This window comes from Cucurbita pepo, chromosome 20 (assembly GCF_057944985.1).
Source record: "Cucurbita pepo subsp. pepo isolate OVF chromosome 20, ASM5794498v1, whole genome shotgun sequence".
Classification (NCBI taxonomy): domain Eukaryota; kingdom Viridiplantae; phylum Streptophyta; class Magnoliopsida; order Cucurbitales; family Cucurbitaceae; genus Cucurbita; species Cucurbita pepo.
The window spans coordinates 496,620-519,229 of NC_141817.1; the positions used below are offsets into that span (position 1 = coordinate 496,620).

At 36.0% G+C, this 22,610-nt stretch overlaps 4 protein-coding genes across 12 annotated transcripts; 1 reads left to right on the forward strand and 3 right to left on the reverse strand.

Annotated features, from left to right (window-relative positions):
* The first annotated feature begins 748 nt into the window (after positions 1 to 748).
* Positions 749 to 4,597, forward strand: LOC111783225 (rhamnogalacturonan I rhamnosyltransferase 1). Its single transcript, XM_023664129.2, has 9 exons — positions 749 to 989; positions 1,215 to 1,694; positions 2,068 to 2,135; positions 2,271 to 2,359; positions 2,449 to 2,614; positions 2,809 to 3,098; positions 3,192 to 3,396; positions 3,484 to 3,641; positions 3,761 to 4,597. Exons 2-9 carry the CDS (start codon positions 1,370 to 1,372, stop codon positions 4,032 to 4,034), a joined length of 1,575 nt encoding a protein of 524 aa, XP_023519897.2. The 5' UTR covers positions 749 to 989; positions 1,215 to 1,369; the 3' UTR covers positions 4,035 to 4,597.
* A 446-nt stretch (positions 4,598 to 5,043) lies between these two features.
* LOC111783223 (transcription factor BIM1) lies at positions 5,044 to 10,490 on the reverse strand. 8 transcript variants are annotated; one of them, XM_087120563.1, is made up of 13 exons: positions 10,202 to 10,488; positions 9,992 to 10,071; positions 9,709 to 9,914; positions 9,490 to 9,570; positions 8,146 to 8,532; positions 7,690 to 7,783; positions 7,453 to 7,589; positions 6,988 to 7,116; positions 6,798 to 6,877; positions 6,616 to 6,714; positions 6,017 to 6,462; positions 5,658 to 5,787; positions 5,044 to 5,580 (listed from the first exon to the last, which is right to left on the reverse strand). In XM_087120563.1, exons 3-13 carry the CDS (start codon positions 9,746 to 9,748, stop codon positions 5,482 to 5,484), a joined length of 1,722 nt encoding a protein of 573 aa, XP_086976689.1. In that variant the 5' UTR covers positions 9,749 to 9,914; positions 9,992 to 10,071; positions 10,202 to 10,488; the 3' UTR covers positions 5,044 to 5,481. The 8 variants fall into 8 exon arrangements, with proteins under 8 accessions (XP_086976689.1, XP_086976691.1, XP_086976692.1 ...); XM_087120565.1 differs by having other exon boundaries at positions 9,992 to 10,098; XM_087120566.1 differs by having other exon boundaries at positions 6,798 to 6,867; positions 7,008 to 7,116; positions 9,709 to 10,071.
* A 1,756-nt stretch (positions 10,491 to 12,246) lies between these two features.
* Positions 12,247 to 15,039, reverse strand: LOC111783226 (uncharacterized). Of its 2 annotated transcripts, XM_087120718.1 has the most exons (4): positions 14,602 to 14,743; positions 14,432 to 14,510; positions 12,632 to 13,844; positions 12,247 to 12,505 (listed from the first exon to the last, which is right to left on the reverse strand). In XM_087120718.1, exons 2-4 carry the CDS (start codon positions 14,441 to 14,443, stop codon positions 12,258 to 12,260), a joined length of 1,473 nt encoding a protein of 490 aa, XP_086976844.1. In that variant the 5' UTR covers positions 14,444 to 14,510; positions 14,602 to 14,743; the 3' UTR covers positions 12,247 to 12,257. The 2 variants fall into 2 exon arrangements, with proteins under 2 accessions (XP_086976844.1, XP_023519898.2); XM_023664130.2 differs by having other exon boundaries at positions 14,432 to 15,039.
* A 642-nt stretch (positions 15,040 to 15,681) lies between these two features.
* Positions 15,682 to 16,721, reverse strand: LOC111783227 (basic leucine zipper 4). The gene is made up of 2 exons (XM_023664131.2): positions 16,232 to 16,721; positions 15,682 to 16,152 (listed from the first exon to the last, which is right to left on the reverse strand). The coding sequence occupies exons 1-2, from the start codon at positions 16,550 to 16,552 to the stop codon at positions 15,940 to 15,942; spliced, it is 534 nt and encodes a 177-aa protein (XP_023519899.1). The 5' UTR covers positions 16,553 to 16,721; the 3' UTR covers positions 15,682 to 15,939.
* Between the last annotated feature and the right edge of the window lie 5,889 nt (positions 16,722 to 22,610).

The window sequence follows — 22,610 nt, forward strand, 5'->3', positions numbered from 1 at the left end:
AAAGTGAGTTATAACTCTCCAAAAACTAAAAAACTTCACCAAAAATAGTTATAATGTCTTTTTCTTTTGGAGGAATGCGTTATGATTAATTAAATTTTAATTTTTTTTTTACCATTCTTAAAACGAAAGTTATTAAAAGGTAAAATTTTAAGATGAAATTAAAAGTATAGGATAAAAATTAATTATATGTATATATATATGGTCAGAATAAGGGAGAATCTCCGCGTAAGAAACATATTTTAAATATTATAAATAATAAATATACGATAATAATGATGGTCCAAAAAGAAGCAATAATAATATAAATTAATGTTGTGAATTAAGAATAAATAAATAAATTCTGAGTGGTTCCCATGACAAGCCAAAGAAAAATATATTAAAAAACTCAAATCTATAATATCACCGACTGCGAATTTCAAAGAAAAAACCGCGTCGCGATATTTTGAAACTAAAAGTTATCGCGGTTTTATTGAAATATCTCGTGATATCAAAGATTTCGCGTAGTTATTTCACCACCTACCGAGGGTGGGTGACAGTGAGCCCTACGCGAGATCTCTTTTAAGTCATATTCTCGATTGGACACGTGGAAGAATCTCAGTGGAGAAGATAGACTGAACGTGACAGTGGGGTCAACGTATCTGGGTCCGAGTTGGGACGTTTTTTATTTGCCCGTGAATCCAAACCGAGCCCACTGTGAACAGAACCCGACCCGACTGCATCTACCGGTACGGATCTCTTCTTCTTCTTTTTTTTTTTTTTTTTTCTCCTTTCCTTACACTCTCCGATTCCTATATATTTTCAACGGCGTCATCGATATTCGCGGCGAGGTTCTGGGCGAATGGCGATGCAAAGACGACCTTCTTCCGCCGAAAATTCTATTTGTAGAATGATCGTTTTACAAATTTGAATTGAATTTTTTAAGAATCTTTCAACGAAGTTATTGATGTTCTTCATTCTTCAAGGAGTCACCCAACGGAGATTTCGGTAATGTACGTTGTGGAAGAAAGTATTATTTAGTGTTTGCTAACAGTCTTTTGAATTTGTTGCTGTAATCGCTTTTCTTCTCTGAGGTCCGGGATTTTTGTTTTAGTTGCTATCTTGTTTTGATCTGGTTTCCCAACCGTATCTGCCCCCCTGTGAATCTTGGAGATCTTATCGTAACTTATTTCCATATATATATATGTATGTAATTCGGTTTTGGTTGAATGTTTTAGGTTGTGATTTCTGATTTGGCATTCATTAAATAAGGAGCAGATCGATTTCCGAGGGGTCTTTCTTGATTTCCTGAAGTAATAATACATCTGGGGAGGGGGAAGGGGGGGTTGCTCTGTTGATTTCTCTCCTGAATGCACGGGCGAGAGGAATAGCAATGTGCAAGATAGAGGGAAATCGGAGGAAGCTTGGTGACTCAACGGCGATGGAATTGAAAGCACTAGGAGGGAGCAAGATCGATAAACTAAAAAGTTCAATGGTCTCATCAGGGTTGAGAGTGCGGCCGTGGTTAATCCGCTTAACGACGACTGTTATGCTCTGGACTTGCATCGTTCAATTGATTTCGTTAAGGGAGGTTTGGGGACCTGGGGTCTTGAAAGGATGGCCTTCTTGTTTTTCTCATGAATCTGCGGCCGCTGCTGTTTCTGGTGTTGAGGAAAATCCCCTTTCAGTTCCGCCCAAAATAGTATTTCCTCCTAAACGTGAGTTTTTTTGTTCTTTCCTTTTAAGACCTGGTTTCAATTTTTGTTTGTTAAAGCTTCCTAACCGGTCATATAAGATTACTTTTACTTTCTTAAGGGAATTGGAAATCACTGAAAATGATGTAGATATCAGTTCCTAATCCTCTTGTTTTTGTTGCTAGAAAATTAAAACTAACTTGTTACTTTGCGATGATGTAGATATCTAGTAGGCATTTCCCCTTTTAATCTTAATCTTTCATTTCATTTATAGATACACAGAAGGGTTATTGTCGAATTTTATATTAGCTATTTCCCTTTTTTAGTATTTACTTGCTTGTTAATGGGAGTTTGTGAGCTGTTACTCTTATCTCTGAAATTTTATTTTCTCCGTCAGGATATTACAAGAACAATGGCTACTTGATGGTGTCGTGCAATGGAGGGCTCAATCAAATGAGGGCAGCGGTGGGTGATTTCAATCGTTCAGTGTGCAAAACACTGTATTTCTGACCATCTGAACATAAGACAATTTCTATTTATGCTATACCCTAATAATTCTACCCCTTCACTCCCCCTTTTCCTTTTCTGTATGTTGTGCAGATATGTGACATGGTTGCCATTGCAAGATATTTGAATGTCACTCTTGTTGTACCCGAATTGGATAAGACCTCATTCTGGGCTGATCCCAGGTGTGTAATTATCAATCCATTTTCATTCATCTTTGGTTGGGCAAAATTTCATATGGTTGAGCTGAAATGAAGTTATATTGACGTTTCAGTGAATTTCAAGATATATTTGATGTGGAACATTTTATCGGATCATTGAGAGATCAAGTACGCATCATAAGAGAGTTACCCGTCAGGCTTAAGAAGAGAATGGAACAACGGAAGGTCTACTCAATGCCACCTATTAGCTGGTCTGACATTTCATATTATCATGATCAGGTTAGTTTTATTTGTGTTTCTCAAACGTCGAGCAATAAAATATGCCACTTAGATACTTTAGTACCCTGACATACCAATGTTTTTCCGAACAGATATTCAAATTAATTATAATGAACTCCCTCTGGTTTTTATTTAGTTGTTTTGTTTATCTTTCTTGCAAAATTCTGAAAAGTTTTCCCCTTCTCCAATTATAGATTCTTCCGCTCATTCAGAAGCACAAAGTTTTACATCTGAACAAAACTGATGCCCGACTTGCCAACAATAACCAACCAATGGAGATGCAGAAGCTGAGATGTCGAGTAAACTATAGTGCTCTGAAATTCACCTCAGAGATAGAGCAGTTAGGAAGAAGGGTTGTCAAGCTGCTTAGGGAAAATGGCCCTTTTTTAGTGCTTCATCTTAGGTATGAGATGGATATGCTGGCCTTTTCTGGCTGTACTCAAGGTTGTAACAACGAAGAAATAGAAGAATTGACAAGAATGAGGTGATGTTTACTTGTTTATATTTCGATCATTTGGCATTTGGCTTTTTAGCGAACTCTTTCTCATTCCCATTCTCTCTCGCTTTATATGTGCAGATATGCATATCCATGGTGGAAAGAGAAAGTAATAAACTCTGACATGAAAAGGAAGGATGGGTTGTGCCCCTTGACCCCAGAAGAAACTGCACTTACACTGAGGGCGCTGGATATTGATCCTAATTTTCAGATTTATATTGCAGCTGGTGAAATCTATGGAGGACAAAATAGGATGAAGAGTCTTGCAAAGGCTTATCCGAAACTGGTTTGTAGATTAGCTATGCAGTAGTTTCTATATCCCAACCTTACGTCTTCCTGCCCTTACAAATTGTCTCTGGTTTTGGTTAAATAGGTCAAGAAGGAGACATTGCTAAAACCTTCTGACCTCAGGTTCTTTCAGAATCACTCATCCCAGATGGCTGCTTTAGATTACCTTGTCTCGTTGGAAAGTGATATATTCATTCCTACATATGATGGGAATATGGCTAAAGTTGTTGAAGGTCATCGCAGGTACCAAGTGATTTTCACTCATTTGCTTATCTATTGCATATGGTTAAATCAATTGTACCGTTTTATTTGAGATGATATTCAACCAATTGTACTGGCTACTTGTGTTGTGACGTTTTTAGATATCTTGGGTTTAAGAAGACCATACTGTTGGACAGAAAGATACTTGTTGATTTGATAGATCAATACAATAGTGGAAAGCTAAGCTGGGATGAGTTCTCTTTGGCTGTAAAAGAAACCCACGCAGACCGCATGGGGAAACCAGCTAAAAGGATGGTGATCCACGACAAACCTAAAGAGGAGGACTATTTCTATGCCAACCCTGAAGAATGTTTGCCACCGTTGGAGGAACAAAATGGGGCTGTTTCTTCTCCAATGCTGAAGAGAACACTTTGAGGTTTGTATGTTGGGATTGTGACATTTCAGTAGAGATGGAAGTTGAACTAATCGGATCAATCAAGATTTTCAAGGTCATACATTTGCATCTAGAAAAGCCCGAGTATAGTATATAAGAAGCCAATTGGAGAACATTGTTTTCTTTGGCATATAGAAATTGTTATTCAACGTGGTCGTTTATTACCAGCTACCTCGCTGTTACAGGATGAGAGAAGCACATAAAACTGCGTAGGACAGGCATAGTTTGTACACAGATAGATTGGTATTGAATCGCAGAACCACTTTCCCCCACAGTTCATTGCCTCACTCCCATTGTTAGCATCAGTCTTCATATATTAGCAAGAGGGGGGGAGCTATATAGGGGGGCCAAAATTGTTTATTTTACTCTCTTCCCAATAAGCACAGAAAGATTCATATTTATGTATTTAGGAAAGGCCATATCGCTTTCCTCCCACCACCTCTGATATCTTCTTTTTGCCTTATGATAGACAGCAGGCAATCAGATTCTATGGACGATGATGCCATTTTATTCATTGATTTTTATATTTATTCTCATTTGATAATTCCTGTGGCCAGATATATGATTTCTTCATGTTCATATTTTGATATTCATTATTTTGTTCTATCCCTTCTTCATGGCTAGGAACTTGTCCTGGTTCCCATTTGCTTTGATCAAATCATGTGAAATTATGCAGCAAGCAGCCAGCATATATCGAACGCTAAGTTTAACAGAAAAGCAAGGTATGAATCGAATAATAGAATTTGAAGGGTTAGCAGTTTTGTTGGAGATTTTGTATTTATAATGGAGAATAATCATGAATGCACATGGCCTTCGAAGCTGGCAAATTCTGGTAACGTGGGAAACAAAGGTTGAATTCTAATTGTGATGAAGAGTAGAGAAGAAGTGGCTGCCCATCATTTTTTTTATTATTATTATAAAAAAAGCAAATCAATTGGACAACCAAGATAAGTATCGTTGTTTGATGCTTCTTTAAGTTATAGCGGCGGAGAAATAATCATTTCTGAATAAAAATAATAATAATATAATGTCTACAGAGAGCGATGAAATCCTGAAAATAGGGATATGATAAAAGTGGAAGTAAACAGATTTATTCTTTTCTTCCTCCCTCCCTCCCTCCCAAAGAGTTTTTGACAAGAGGAGACAATGAGACACACTTTACATCAAACAAAAGCCTTTATATCTAAAACAGCCTCTAAATATGGAGGGAAGCTTAACTTCCAAAGCAGCTTCACCATATTAAAATGGGGGGTGCCCAAAAAATCACAACTAGAAGATGAACTATATCCTAATGTACAATCAATCTGGGTCAGATGCATTTCCCAAATAATTGAAAGGCCATAAACCCTTCATGGAAGAAATGGAACGTAAAAATGAAGTGATAATTAATTGAATTGACGGGAGAATTACTTTGTTATACCATCTCTTTCAAGTATTTTGCTTCTTTCTGAATGCCTGCTCCATGTCCTCTTCTGCAGCTGCAACTCTGGTACCAACGGCTCTCTCACTTTGGCGAGCTGAATCATCCTATGGAAAAGCAGGTGGAAAAGTTGATGCAGCTAGTAAAAGGACATTCATTACATACTAGTATCCAGTTCGTTTACCACAATAGCAGGATTTGCGGCAGTATCTCTACAATTTGTCCTCTTTCCAAGTTCTATTTGTACAGCAATACTGGCCTGTGACATATCCACTCCAGAACTCTGTAGCGCTTGTGTGAGAATTTTTAACAACCTGCTCATCGAGAAACCAAATGTATGTCGCTTAATTGATGAATCAAGTCTCAGATTGATCTATTGGCCTCTTCCAACAGTTAACTTCGCTGTCTAGAAGAGCTATCTACTAATATTATAATGTCAGTCTTGAAGATGGCTAAATTTATTGTTTGTTGGATGAAAACTCAAGATCATGCATATCAGAATGTACCATATTAAACAAGAATATAGAATATGAATATACTCACTCTTGAGAATATGCACTTGAGATGCTAATTCTACCACCTTCAATGCTCTGCTCAGGTTCTTTCAGCTTATTATCAACAGCAGCAATATCGGTAGTACATGCTCTCGTCTCACATAATAGTCGTTGCATTTTATATGGTTTTCTGTCTGCACTATGTGCCACTTGAGAATAGATTTTAGTTTTTTCACCTTCACTTGTGACAGGTATGAAATAGCGTGGGTCCAACATTGGATAAGATGTTGCTTTGTTTGTTGATCCAAGATGATGATCCGCTTCTCCGAAGGTGGTGGAAGTATTAGATTCGACTGGGGTGTGCGAGCACCTTGGAAGAAATGCAGGGAAGTGAGACGTATTTTTCTGGTCAGACCCAGCAAATATAAACACAGGGCCGCTCTTGGCAACTTGAGATTGATCGATGTAACGTCGTGCTGGATTACAATTGTTTCTCTGCACAACAGAGGATCAGAGGGTTTGCATATTAGGAAGCTGATATCAATTAAATTTAGTGGAACAAGAACAAAAGGTCAAAATATTTTTATAAGGGACAGTGTTATATAGTATGCACAAACAATGGAGAGAAAGTTTGTTGGTAGTATTTACACAGGGGAGTAATTTCGCTGGTTCATCGTACCATCCTTGCGGTGGTGAGCTTTCATATTTGCGAACCTTTTCTTGTAAAAATTGAATGTACTCGATAACCTGGTAACATGTCCAGAAATCAATCTACTGCACACCATATGCAAAAGAGAAGTAAAATATCACCTAGTGACATGCACATTTACCTCTAACAAAAATGATGCTTTGTCTCTCTTCTGATCACTACAGGGAAGAAGTTCTCTCAGCTTCTGAAACCTGCATGTAACTTCTCACACAAATAAAATAACTTCTAGAGTGATTTTTCTACGAATTGCTTTCTATAAGGAAATATATACACATGTTTTGGAAAAAGGTAATGTCTGCTACTGAACTAACATATATCTGTGAAATCTTGCCTATCATTAATTTTGCTCCTTCGACGCTGTTCTGTTGCAGAATGTTTGGATCTCGGCGTGTTAGCCTTCTGATCAGAGCATTTTCCACCGACGTTTATCCTCAAGTCACCTGTAAATCCAAGATTTTAGAAAGATGAATAATTGAGGAGAGATTTTCGGGGACTAATTTTGCCAGAGCTCACAAATTTTGACAAAAAATTAATTCTAACGTCATTTTCTTTCAAATCCTATCAATTTTGTATCATACATATTTTACACTTCATCAAAAGTATATCAAAACACGTTTTCTTTTTTTTTTTTTTAATGAATTTTCAAAGGAAAACTTAGAAGAGAGTAAAAATGGCAACATTTTCAAATTGAAGGCCAAATTGCACTACTTATCTAATTTTTTTTTAAAATTTCTGGTGGGGGGAATAACGAACAGAGCATCATGAAAGAAACGAACCTCTATAGGCAGTGGATGGCGATGATTCCTTCTTAATAACAAATGCTTTGCCATCGTCTAGTTCCTCTTCCTTAGAGGAAACATTGGCTGCGGACTTCAACATCTCACCGAAGCTCCGTTTCTGCTGGCCTGAAGGCCTGTTCGTAAATTTCCAGGAAGTCCAGTCTCAACATTTATACACGGGAACCAAAAAAATAATGTTGACGTTTTGAAAAGTTAGAAATAAGAATGACTGACTGAGAGGACGAGAGAGAGCTGAAGCTGCTGCATGATGATTGTATTGGCCGCTCTGTTGAAACGGCCCACTGTTCCATCTTTGCCGGTGGTTCTGCTAGAAAGAACGGAAGATCAGTTCAATGGGAAGGAACGTAATAAAAAAGCTCAAATGATGGGGAAAAATATGAGCGAATACCAAAACCCCATCTTAGAATTCTTATACATGCAAGCAAAACAAACAAAAAGATGATAAGAGAAAGCACACATATGCACCCACATACGTTTGTTTTCTCTCCAAACATTTCAAGTTTTGTGGTAAATTTCGGTCATGAGTTCTTACTGACTAAAGAAAAAGCTACGTTAAGAAGTCAGTAGGACCCCACCAACATTAGAAACTAGAAAGTCCATGCGAACTCTGTTGATCGATTAGTGGTCAAATAATTAGAACTGAAAAGATTGTAATGATAAAAACTTTACCTCTTGGACCCGGCTTTTCACTCAAATTCTCCTTCCTTGTCTTTCCCTTTTTAACAGCAGATTCTTCCCACAACTTGAAACCACTTGCAGACAAAGAGCTACAGCGGGAGTTGTCGTCACTTTTGTCAGTATTGCTCGCCTGAGGGACTGGAAATACCGAGCCTTCTGTCTTTGGAACCCTATGGTTGAAATAAGAAATGTGGCCAATAATGCAACTCCCAATTCCACCAGGTAAAAGACGCTCGACAGGAGAATTACGTGCTAGAGTTGCCAAGGATGGCGCTGCTCGTTCGACAGTGGACACATTCATTGTTTGCTCTTTCTTGGCACAAGTCTTCTCAATCCGTTCCAACGGCTGGAGAAAATCATGCGTTGTAAGAAAACCTCCTGTTCTCACAAAAATAGAAAAACATACATTATAATAGCTAATCCAAATGCACCCATGGCTTCTAAACAAATAGTGATGCAATTAACCACGAAACAAGCAGGATAGAACCTTTTTCACTGTCCAGCCAAAAAATGGATTACAAACGTGGAAATTGAAACCCATGTTCACGTTTTACTATTCTCTTATCAGTAACAATGACAGGCTGAATGCAAAAATTTCAAAATCCCCACTGAAAGAGCACTTAATATTGACGATTCCGTAAGAGATACGCATGATGGGGGCAGTAAATATATCCACATGGCAAGTTTTAGAGAGATTCGCTTTATTTATTATGGAATTTATTCAGAAGCATATGCACATCCCAAAAGAAAAAAGAAAAAGATTGCAATTTTTAAGGGGTTCCGCAAGGGAGCTGAATTTTCATCGCTTATCCTGAATTGTGCGATACGTCAAGTCAGTTGTCGACACATGAGACAGGTCCCGCCATCGAAAGGGCGCGCACCAATCTGGTGGTGCTAATTACTTACCTGCCGGCCTTTCCTTTTCCTTTTTGGAATTCAGTGACCCTATTCTATCATATATTCTGTGCTAATTTTAGAAAAAGAAAAATATTAGGGTATATTTTATCGAGTTCATCCCGATATTCAATTACAGTTCGTCATAGAAAATTCTTCTTCTTCTTCTTCTTTTTTTGAATTTGGAGTGAACTGCAAAATGACAGATGCAGTAGGGAAAGCCAAGTATGGCTCCTAATTTAGTTCAGCCCTACTTTTACTTCGTGCCACGGATCCATGATTTTATTCAAGTCACGTGCACGGACAACCATAATTTCATTTCGTTTTCGAACAAAAGTAATTACTAAAGAAATATCAGAACGGAGACATGGCTTTACTTTATCAAATGGCTTATAGGAGGAAGTAAATCTGTAAATTGGTGATTTGATAGAGGAATATTACCTTGAAAGGACTGAGATGGATCTTGTTGGTCGGCAGTTGAATGACTATAGAGTGATAGGAAGTCATGCGTTGGTTTCCGTCCTGAACAAGAGCTTCCAAATTACCGTCACAAATGAACATTCAACACAAATCATTCGTTTCGGGGGGTTTTCCCCATCGAATTCCAAAAACTCAAGTTCGGGAGTACTAAATTTGACAAAAGTTGAAATCGAACCATACCTTCGGTTCCGAGGGGACGGGAAGGCTGAGGAAGCTCCATAGCCAATTACAATCAAGCTTTCCAAACGGTTAAACGCGAATTCCTCGGCCTTCTTCTCTTGATGGATTACGAATTCAAACCTCTCAAAGAAGTTCAATTCTCAGTAATTCACCCTAAAATTGACTATGGATATCGAGAGTTTTTCCTGAAACGAAGCGCTCAGAACCTGAATTCCTACAAAAGCTTGCTAATCAGAGAATTTATGCCGTCGATATGAAGATCTAAAAGGCACATTCACTTAACCTTTTCAGTAATCGAACTGTAAACTGTTATAATACTCTATAAAATTCCGACTGTTCCTCCAGAAAAACATGCTTCTCATCCTGGAGAAAACAATTCTCCAATTTCAACTACAACAGTTGAAGAACAAGATAAAGCAGAACAAATCCAGAAAACAATAACAATAATAATAATAATAAATAAAAAATCGAATGAATTAGGAGAGAATAGTACCATAAGTTTCTCCAAGAATCTGATAAGAGCGAAGATTTTCACAGGCTTTGACAAAGTGACTCTTCTAAACTGAACTGAATTTAGAACTTGAACGCAAACACAGAAACTATAGCGCCATTGAAAAGCAGTGAAGATAGTAAACTAGAATTGCAGAGAAGAATTGGTAAAATGAAGAAGAAGAAGAGAATCTGCTTCGAATTGCCGCTTACAAACAAAACATTGTGTTTTCTTTTTTCCTTCGGGGTTAGAATCTCTCTTTTTCTCTTCAAATCCCAAAAAATAAATAAAATAAAAAAATAAAAACAATTGGATTAAATAACGCGCGCGCGCGCACACACACTCACCGGCGTTAGTGGCGACGCCGTTTAATAGACGGCCTCACTATCCATGGTTTTTAAATTAAAAATTGCTTTTTAAATTATTTCGATAATGTTTTAAAAATATTTAAAGATAATTCAATTTAAAATTTATTTTCTTTCTTCTTCTTCTACAAAATAATCTAAACTTTCCAACTGGCGTCTTAATTAATTATGCTATATTTGACATAACATGAAAGGCTTAGGTTGTTGATTAGTTTTAATCTATTTGATTTAACAACAGAACAACTCCCTAATTGATTATTTGTCTTAATAATATTTTATTATATTTAATCATCAAATATATATATTTTTTTTTTATTAAACACAATCTAACATGTATGAGATTCTACATTCAAAATTATCGGTAGCCTCGGGAGACTCCTCCTATAATAATTAGCCGTGTATTGGAATTATTTAATTTATTTAATAGAAACAAAAAATATATATTAAATGCAAAGGAAATATGATTAGGTGGGTTTATGCAAGTTGATAGCAAATGAAATATTGAGTGACCAAATTCATTTTCCCTGTCCCCTCATCATTTCATTTTATATTTTTTCTAACGACAAGGATTTGACATTAATTTTAGAAAAAAGGAAATTCATTTTTTATTAAATTATTGAAGAGTTAATTTAAATTGTAGAAAAGGCTATTTTTAAACATTTTTTTCATTCATATAATAAATATAATTGAAAAATGAAAAGGGTACCGGCGATAAAATATTAATTGAATGGAAGGGCGGCATAAAACGTGGACATTCTGAGGGGGATCCGTTTAGAGATCAGTAACGGTACCGGCGCACAATCCGCGAGATGCACGTGACTTTTTTACACCCTCTGCCTCACGTGGCCAACTTGCCCGTTTTTTTTTTTTTTTTTTTTTTAATATACTTTTTCTCCCATCATAAATTTAGTAATATTTTAAAAATGACGAAGAAAATCAAAATTAATATAAAAATAAAATGGATATAATAGTCTAAAAAAAAGCTTCTTTTTTTGGTTTGGTGGGGTAATAAGTAATGGTTATTAAAAGAAAGAAAAAAAAAAAAGGAGAGTGAGGTGTGGAGAGGTGATAGGGTATTTAGGGCTGTGACAAAGGATGAGGTGACAGCACTGAACACGGTAGTGTCGTTCAGTTGAAAGGCACGTGATATGGCAGTTAGCTCACGTGTGGAAAGTCATGTTATGTTGTCGCATGCGCTTTTGTGAGTGCTATCACAGAGAGAGTCCACAGCAAAGCACGAGGCAGTTTCACATCAGCGTTAGACCCACGTCTACATGTTCCAACGAATTACCGGCTCAACTCAACAATGGAGCGCCACGCTCACTTCCCTCTACCGCATACATTTCCCTTCCATTTTGGTCCCCTCAAACCGTCACCTCCTCCTTCTTAGACCCCACTTCTTTTCTTTTCAACTCTCTGCATACTAATCTCTACTCCTCTGTCCTCCTATGGAGAAATTTCCACACCGAACTACTTTGTTCCTCAGCCTAACCAATGTGAGACCTCCCAATCCACCATCCTTGGGGCCCAACGTTCTCGCTGGAAACATCACTCAGTGTCTGACTCTGATACCATTCGTAACCGTTCAAGCCCACCTCTAGGAGATATTGTCTATTTAACTCATTTATTTATTACTCCCAAAACTCTTCTGCTTACTAATACACACAATTTGGTTTCTTTACAACAGCCTACGATCAGGACCCCACCCCCAGTTTTTCTAACATCAGGGCATTAACAACATCCTTCACATACACCAGGAAGCATTCTCTGCAAGATTCTGGCATCAGAGTGGACCTGTGAAGCTGCCCGACTTCTTCTTCTGTGTGCTTGCAAACGGAGCACGATAAGAATCGCTTGCTGGGTTTTGGAGGGGGTTCTAAACCACATGCTGCCATGATGGTGTGAGTTGCAAGCCTTGCTACTTCCTTGTATCTTTCATATCCTGCATAAATCTCAGATAATTAATATTCAACTCAACATAATCCTGTTACAAGATAAACCTGGAAGAGCTTTACATTTAAGCATTCAAACTAATGGCAATGGGGTAGCGTAGAACGTGACATCGTACCCAAATTTTTGTCTCGGCTTAGGAGTTTTAGGTTGATCTTGACCAGTGTTCGTATCTCACTTTTGGGATCGTGATCGTTGCCAGCCTCACGAGCCGCATGGCCTTTTTCCGAGGCTTGTGTCATTGTGGAGGATGAAGAAAGTTCATCCACGATTTTGTTTGATAGCTTTCTTCTATTTTCATAGTTGAAATCACCTCGAGAAGTTTGGACCATATTACCCAGGGAGGGTTCTCCATAACTGGATGAGCTGGTAGGAAGAAACTCATCAGAAGCTTTACTCTTCTTACTTGCTACAGGACAACACAGTTTCTTATCCAACTCGGGCAATCTTTGCTTTCCCATTTCCTTCTTATGCGTTGCTGGTTCCTTTAGCTTCTGGATTTTGAACTGCTGGCCTTTCGCTGTATGAATATCTTTTATTTTTGTGTTCATTTGTCTGCTAGCAGGATGTTTCAAGGTTTGATCTCCCTCACGTATGGCCTTTGCCTTTGCAATTTCCATCATCCTCCATGCCTTCTCAACGTCATAAGAGCTTCCGTTAGACTCGGGTCCAGATGTCGCCTGCATGTTAATGGCTGTAGAAAAATGGGGTTCACCTGTTTGGTTGTTTACTGCAGCACCAATATCTCGTTTGGTACTGTTGCTACAATATGTTGATGAGCTGCTAGCGGGAAAGCTCAGTGACCCCCTTCGTAAGCCACCCCAATTTTCACGTAATGCTCTTATATGGCTATGGATGTTACGACAGCGATGTAATGTTCTTGCACTTGTTCCAGCAGCTCTACCACCACGACTAGGCAATGATTTATGGGCCACGCTGCTTCTGCTTCTCCAACTGGGGACAATAGAAGGTGGCTCGTGACTTGAATGTAAAAGGGCTATTCTGCGAGGTATGCCAACTGTTTGAGCACTCGATTCTTTTACTATATCGGAAATGGAAATGTGGGCTCTAACAGATTCTGTTTGATTTTGATCATTGTAACCAGTATTCAATTCAGTATCGGCATGTTGAGCCCTGGAGATAGTACAATCATGGCAAAACCAATCGCCTTCAGGCACATTAGCACCTAGGCCGACACAATAAGTATGAGCAGCGGAATCACAGAGATCGCAGAGTAACATGAGACCTTCATCTTCCATGCCCTTGCACACAGTGCAACATGTTTCTGCATATGGATCCCTATTCGTAGTATTTTCAATAACAGAGCGATCCTGAAACCAGGAAAGTTACAAGCTTGTGAAACTATGCGCATTTCTACACTCAAGTTGAACTAATCAAAAAACGCATATATATGTTTCATTACCTAGACAATAATATATCATAAGCAATTTGACCCTATAAAAGTATAAAAAAAATTATAATCTTTCAAAAACTTCTGCAATTGCTACTCCAACCAGTAGATAACAAAAGAAGAGTCATGGATGTGGTAGATATCATAACTATGCAAAATTATATCTATTTGGACCGTATCCTAGCAAGTGCCCTCAAATTTTCAAGATTGTTCAATACAATTAAACGTAATTATAGTTAAATTTGTTCCTATAGCTACAAGTTTCAACAGAAAAGGAAGAATTATACTTGCAGAGAGCTCTACAATGCATTATTCAAACTATAATCGAACTGATCCTTGCAGTCAAGCATATTGGCGTCACTTCTAAAACGAAAAATTCCCAGATTCATACAATTAAACACACGATATTCAACCAATCAAAAAACGCATCCCTAAAGCCCTAGAAAAGCTCAATGTCAATCATAGAGCACAATAAAGCAGCAAAATGTCAACAACAGAGTTACCAACCTGATTCCGCATTGGAATATTAACAATTCGTTCACGTAGACGACAGCTATCCTTCGCAATTCTATGAACAACAGTGAATCTGCCCTTGCAAGCAGGGCATCTAGATTCAATCCTCGCCCACTCCATAATGCAGACGAAGCAAAAATAGTGGTCACAGGAGTCAAGCTTACCTCTCTCCGCTTTTCCATCATCCGAAAAACAAATTACACAGATAGAAGAAGAATTATCGTCTATCAGCGGCCGATTTTCTTGAAATTCACCTTCTGCAGATTCGTTTTCGAACCCGGATTTGGTCCTCGCGGAAGGACACGAAATTAGGGCCTTTAGGCGATCTTCTGGGGAGGCGAAGGGGTCAGTTGAGTCGTCCGCCATAGTCGGTGAGCGGCAGCGTGGCCGGACCTCCTCGATTAACTCCGGCGAACGGGATCAAGGAGGAACATGGACGAACAGTACATTGGGGAAAGGGCTACGGTTCTAATATTTTATCATCCATTTCTCAAAAAGATAAAAATCATGATTATTTTTGCGAGGAGCGAGAAAGAATAAAATTAATAAAATACCTTTCAACTTATCCAAAAAGAATAATAATATATTCTTCAATTTTCAAAAATACTTTCCAACTCCTACAAAATTTCAAAAATAGATTAAAAGGGTTAATATTTTGCCCCAACAAAAAAAAAAAAAAAAAAAAAAAAAAAAAAAAATACTTTTAAAACTTTTTTAAAAAAATTTAAAAAACACTTATAAACTTTTTAAAATAACATTAAAATCTTTATGGATAATGTTCATAAACTATTTTTGTCTGCTAAATTTTTTTTGAACTTTTTTATTAGGAGGGTTAATGTTTCTCTAGGGGTATTTTATATTTTTTAATTAAAAATAATAATATTTTTTTAGATTTTTTTTTTTTTAAATTTAAAAATTTTATTAAAACTTTTTAAGACTTTCTTTAGCACTACTTACAAGATTTCGAGGTAAAATGATTCAATCACATAGTTTCGATTCTACTACCTAAGGTTACCAGGTCAAGTACATCACTACAAAAACTCAAACCATACACGTTACTTTCTCAACTTCGCCTCTTTTTGCCAACACCAACCCTTCATCTTTGATAAGAGCAGATGGGTCGTGGGGCAGGGTACTCTTCATTCTTCCTTCAAAACTAATAAATGTTGAGTCATGGGGCATGATATCACGTCGAGATAGGTAACTCACGTTTATACATCGGACCAACGAAACGAAACCCATAATTAAAATGAATCAAAAAGAAGTCCAATTAGTTTGATCCATCCTTTTAGTATGGCCCACATCACATAAAACTATGAACTGTTAAGAAAAAGTAAAAAGAGAAAAAGAAAAAGAACCTAAAACCCAATGAAAAGCAACAGAAATCAAATTAGATTAAAAGCAGTGATGATGAAGAAGGATAAAGATCTACAAATATATTATTATATATATATATATATATATATATATATATATATATATATATATATATATAAAGTGGTCTAGATATCAGGTTCAGGTCTTCGAGTATTAATGGAGCTCCCAAAAGGCTCATCACAGCTTCTCAATGGCGTCAAGAAATCAGTAAGAATAATCTGAAGAGATGAAACCTTGCGTTTGAGCTCTGCATTTTCATGCAGGATCTGCTGGTTGCATTCCAGTAGCTGAATCAGCTTCTCCGACAGCTGACGGTTCGAACCTTCCAACTGCCCGACCTGAGACCGAGCAAAGTCTTAAAATTTCTCGCAACAATATCGAAAAATATCAAACAAACAAACAAACAAACGATCTTGCCTGGTATTGTAACTCCTCGATCTGCTTCTTCTTCCTCATCCTCGACCTCCTTGCCGACTCCCGATTAGATATCATTCTTCTCAGCTTCCGCTCCGCCATCACGCTAAGATGGTGATGGCGATGCGGATCGAGAACGGTATCGCACGACGCGGAATTGGGAGACGAGAACACATTACTACAATTAGTGTTCATTGAAGGGAACAATATCTCTCTACGGAAACCACATGAACCGTTTGATTCATCTTCCTCATCGCCTTCTCTTCTCATCATCATCTTCAACTCATTAAATGGGTATTCACCAAACCCCAAATCTTCATCCATTACATACAAATAACAAAGCAAGCATAAGGCCAAATTAAAGAGGCAGATGGGTAGCCATTTAGAGCTTCAAAAATTAAGATACACAAAAAAGAGTGTTATTTCTTAATGGGTAAGTTTTTTTTTTTTTTTTTTTTTTTTTTATAATATGCTTTTTTGATATCTTCTAATGCACAAAACTTTGGAATAAAATTCACCAATATACATATATATATATATATATATATATATATATATATATATATATATATATATATAAATGCATGGGGGTTGCTTAGAACATATGTTCAACCTCTCATGTCAAAATCAATCACATATATATGACATTGACATATGCCAATATTCTTACCAAAACCATATGAAAATCCGAGATCATAATGTTTTGTTCTAATTTATTTTTACTATAAAGTTTTTAAAACAATATGTTTTCCTTTTCAAACTCCCACCCACTATGCCATATCTTGGATGCATTTAAGGAAGCTTTGTAATTTTTTTTTATTTTATGGGAGAAAGTTTTAGTGGTTTAATTAATCCATTTTAGTTTGTAATTATTTTTATTTTGGGATTGAGGTTGATTAATTATTTGAGTATTGGACAAAATTTTGCTGTTTTGTCCTTAGGGTTTTGGTTAATTATGGTTGCTTCCAACTCAGACCCATCTCTGCAAATTAAACAATTTTGCACTTGGGCTTATTCTAAGCTAGCTTCCATTAACACATGGCCCCTCCCCCAATATTTAATAGTATTATTATTTTTAAGAATCTGTCTCCATTAAAATAAACCTTAAGTTTATATATAGCTAATGAAGGGCCCCCCTTGTAATTATGGCAAAGATTTGGTTTAACAAGCAATATTATATATATATATATATATATATATATATATATATATTAGTTCTAATTAAAATGTCAAATGTTATTTAACTAATCTCATAATATATTTACATAAAATATGAACAAATTTTAGAGTAATTTCTCTCTCATAATTCACCTTCTCTCCAGGCTAGCGTCATTGGTGTCCGGCTCTGATATCATTTGTAACAGCTCAAACCCACTACTAGTAGATATTGTTCTCTTTCAGTTTTTCCGCTACGAACCACGGTGTTGGGGGTTCGAATCCTTCCTCGCCCACATCCGGCCAAAAAGGGAAAGAATTTCCCATCTGGGAGTAGGAAAATCATGATCGGGATAGCGGACCCGAAGCTATGGAACTTGGGTGTGGGTCTTTTGTCGAAATGGAATGACTTTATCTTTTTATTTTTTTTTTCTTTTTTGTTAATGGGTTAAGGGCGGGGTTCCGTTATAAATTAAATATAGTATACCCAACCCGAATCAGCATATTTTTTTGTTTTACGCCCCGTAATTCTTTCTCGCTTAGCAGAATAGCAGAGCAAGTACAAGTATTAGTAGAATAGCAAAAATGTGTTCTTTGTCATTAATATGTTTGCTGGCAGTAGTTGTGACCTCTTGAGAGAATCGATGACTGCATCAAAGATGTACTTGCTAGTACTAGTACATCTGAGAATTCTTAATTGGCTAGTTGTAAATAGACCGAGACTGTGGAACAAAGGATTATCCCAGACCCACACCGTATTGGGCTTCTCTTTGAAGTCTTAAAATGGGTCTGTTAGTAAAATATTTTCACACCCTTTTAAATAATGCTTTGTTCCCTGATTTTGGGTATATACGAAAAGCATAAAAAAAAAAAAAAAAAAGTTTGAGAAAATTATTCTTTGGGCACTAAGAAAATATTTAATGGGTGTGGTTGGGACAATATTAAATCAGACCCTATATGTCTATTTAAAGGCATATAAAATTCCATTTCTATAAATAAAAAGAATACAATTAAAACATACCCTTTTTAGCTTAATTAGTAAAATAATTTGAAATTTCGAAAAAGGGATATTAATTAAGATATTGTGAAATCTTATTGACCCAATAAAAGAGAGATTATGACATTAAACTCATAGCTAAATTTTGAATTTGCGTGTGAAAACGAATCAATATTTTGATTATTCATATGATTAAGAAGGAATTACTGGAAATGGAAATGATTTATGATATTTTTAGTATGAAATTGATGAGACTTTCATATCTTTATGTGTATTTTTGCAGTAAAACGCCTAAAATGGGGTATTTCCAATGTTATTATATGCTACAAATTACATGCAGTTTAATTATGGGTATAAGATATGGTTAGCAAGTGTAATATTTATATTATATGCTTTCATATTCTATTTTAATTATGAATTGGGCTTCGTTACAACTACATGGGCTTTCTAGTTTCTTATTTTCGGCCCATTCATTTTTTTAATCGTTTATTATTAGTTTTTATTTAAAAATATATTTCTTAATAAAAACATTATTCATAATAAATAAATGTTCTATCAATCTTTTTTTTTTAATTCAAAATTTGATATTATAATATAATCTTTTAACCATTAAAAAAATTCTACCGTTGTGTTTTCTTGATACTTTTTGGTGTTATTTTTTTCCAACCTTGCTTTAGGTTTGATGTTTAAACCGATTCATTGAATTAGTTTTGATCAAGCTAATTTTGGAGTGAGTCGTCTGACCATTATAGATTCTAAGTTCGATCTAAGAGTCATTCATCTCCTAACCAGCTCTTGGTTGGAATCAATTCGTTAAGTACTTTCTTTGTGAACGTATGCAAGGATTCTAGAAGAACCTCTAGTTTTGCAAAAATCAAGCAGGCGCTTATCATTTGGTATCAGAGCATTTGGTCGACGTTCTTTAGCCGCTCCAGAGGTGAAATATTTTTATTGTTATTTTTTACACTTCCTCTTCGATTTTCTATCGGGAAACCCTTTCCTATGAGTAAAATGAACATCTCTAATTAAGACGTGCGTATGATTGGCATAGAGGATTTGGAGTCTTTCGATTTGCAATTGAACAGAGTAACGGTGAAGCCTCTCACCAAAACGATTTCAGCAACGAGTTAACGAATAGGCTCAATCAAATTGACAAAAGATATTGGCATATTCATTTACCAGATTTTGCAAAACAAATAAAAAATTGGAAAGAATATATCATAGCAACCGAACAAGTAATATATATATAGATGATCGTACTTAAAGTAGTAATATGTGATGCTTCTCGTCACACAAAAAGAAAAAAAAAAAAAAAAAAAAAAAACCTAAACTCGGGATTAATTTATTCCATCTCTTTTGGTATCAACCGTCCTTTTCCTTTCTTTTTAAATTTCTCTTAAAACATGAGCAGTTCCCCACAAGGGTTTTGTTTGATTATTGGGGCTATATAAGTATCACAAACGTTGGCCAAGTGGGGGAGACATGGAGAAACGAATTAACGAAGAATATGATGAGATTCAACATGGTGAGCGATGGCATTGTGAAGCTCTTTTCTGAAGCCCTCTCGAGAGCAAGAGCCTTCATTGTCAATGCCAATGCCTATGCCAATGGGCGCTTAGTCCATTCCGAAGAAGCAGGTGGTGCTGAGTACCAATGGCGCCCTGTCTCGGCCGTGGAGATGCTCATGCAGTGGGAAAACATGATGGTCACGTTTTGCATGGGGACGGCCATTGCTATAGCCACTGTCTCTGTTCAAATCAAGACCAAGTTGTCTCCCATGTTCCAATTCCTGTCGGGTGCGTTGATCGGCTGCTTTTGCTTCACCACCTCTGCAAAACTCATCAAGCTCCAAAGGGTTTCTCAAATTCTGTATTTCCTTGGTGGGTTTTGCTTTGTCACTGCCTTCTTTATCGCCATTGCCATTCCTTATGCTTTTCACTTCCAAATTCTCACATTGGCTCTCTACCTTGTCTTCTTGTTCATAGCTGCCTTCAGTTTATTAATTGGGTGATTCAGATTAAGTCATCAAATATTAAATCATAACATCATCACTATGTGCTATCTTATTAGATTACTACAATACTTATTCTTTACATGGATTGAATGTGTAATCCCACTTATGTTGGGAAGAAGAACGAAACGTGCATACAAACCTCTCTCTAGCATACACGTTTTAAAAACTTTGAGAAGAAGCCTAAAAAGATGATTCTTTATAAAGGTAAGGGTGTTCAAACCTATCCCATAAGCCCGAAAGAGTGATTCTTTATAAGGGTAAGGGTGTGGAAACCTATCCTATAAGCCCGACTGAGTGATTCTTTTTGAAAAGTCTCAAATGGTGATTGTTTGTAAGGTCTAACAAACCCATTTTAAAAACTGAGTAGAAGTCTCGAGTGATTCTTTATAAGGGTAAGGGTCTGAAAACCTCTCTCTAGTAAACACGTTTTAAAAATCTCGAAGAGAAGCTCGAAAAGGTGATGTCAAGTGATTCTGGAAATCTCTCTCTAGTAGACGCGTTTCAAAAACTTTGAGGAAAAGCCCAAAAAAAACATAACAATATGATTTTCAACGTCGTTCCTTGGAGAGAAAAGTACCTCAAAATTATATTCAATTCTCGATAAGAGCACATAGATATTGAATGTATATTCAACCGTTGGTCCTATCCATTTTATGAGTTATTTGCTAAATAATAAAAAAATTAAAATAATATTTGTCTATGAACTTTTATTTCTATTAATTTGTACGATAATAATTTAAAACTTTATAGAATTAAATTCATTTTTATATATTAAAATTGAAAGACTACATTGATAAAAAAATTGAGCTTAATTCCATTTGAAAAAGCCTAACTCTTCACTTTATAATATAAATATAAACGACAACCACGACCTAACATATCAACACCATATTATTTATAATATATACTAAAATAATAATAAGGTCTCTTATTTTTAGTAACAAAATTTTTGTAGGGACTTGTAAGTTGGGTAATATCATATAACTTTTTTTGTTCTCTTTTGGATGACTTTTACATTTAATATAACTCCACGTAGTCCTTTAGCTTTTAAGGTTTCTTGGGACGTCTATGATATTCTAATTTCTTCCCGAGATTAAAATACGCTTTTGATCCTTTACGATTAATGTCGGTTTAGTTTTTGAAATTAGTCAACTTAACAGATACGTTGCACGAATTCAAGAAAGAAGAAGATAACTTAGCTGCTATGTTATGCATCAATTGACCTAATTAATGAGGGTCAGAGTATATTTTAATGATGAACAACCACGTGGACGGGACTGTTGTTGGTGACATGGAAATGGCCAATCACATAGGAGTTTGTTTGATTGCTTTAGATGAAAAGTTGGCGAATTGGAGGTGTGTTGCCTTTAAAAAGAAAGATCTTTAACATCTTTGCAGCGGTGATAAGCTCTAAACTTAATTTTGATTAAATCGTAAAAAATTATATTAATCGAGCGTCAAAAAGATGTTTAATGATGAAAGTGAATATAGTTTAATAGTAATATATTATAAGTCAAGATCCTAATCTAAAGAGAATATTTATGACATGCTGAGTGGATGATTCAAAGGCCTGCCTCGTCATTTTAAATTTAATTATTTTGAAATAGTTGATGTTTTATCGTAATGTTCCATCACATATTTGCTAGTCAATGAACCATGGTTAGTGTCAAAAGTTGTTTAATTAATTTATAATTCCATGTTATTATGCTTTTTGATGACAAAGGCACGTTAAAAAGCTGGGCAATTATCATAATTTAATCGGATAATTATCACCTCCTAATCTTACCATTTCGTAATCTTCTAATATTAATTAAACCACACTCACGTACCCATCGCTTTATCTATATTAAAATATAAATACATGGTTCGGATTACAAAGTCAAATTAGTAACTTACTTTATTATATACTAAGAATTAGGCTTAAAAATATTCTTAAATTTTTAAAAACTTTTAAATATATATATATATATATATATATATATATATATATATTTAAAATAGCAACGACGTCGTTTCGAGTTTTAATACTAAGCTTTGGAATAAAAGATAGCAACGACGTCGTTTGAGGTTTCAACGCCTCGGAAGGCCCAAGAAATTGATTTTATTGGGCCTTTAAAGATACACTATTGTTGGGCCTTTAAAGCCCAACTAAACGTATGTGAAGATATTATTGGGCTAAAAACGTTTGAGAGGTTCGCACGTGTGAGCTTTTGCGA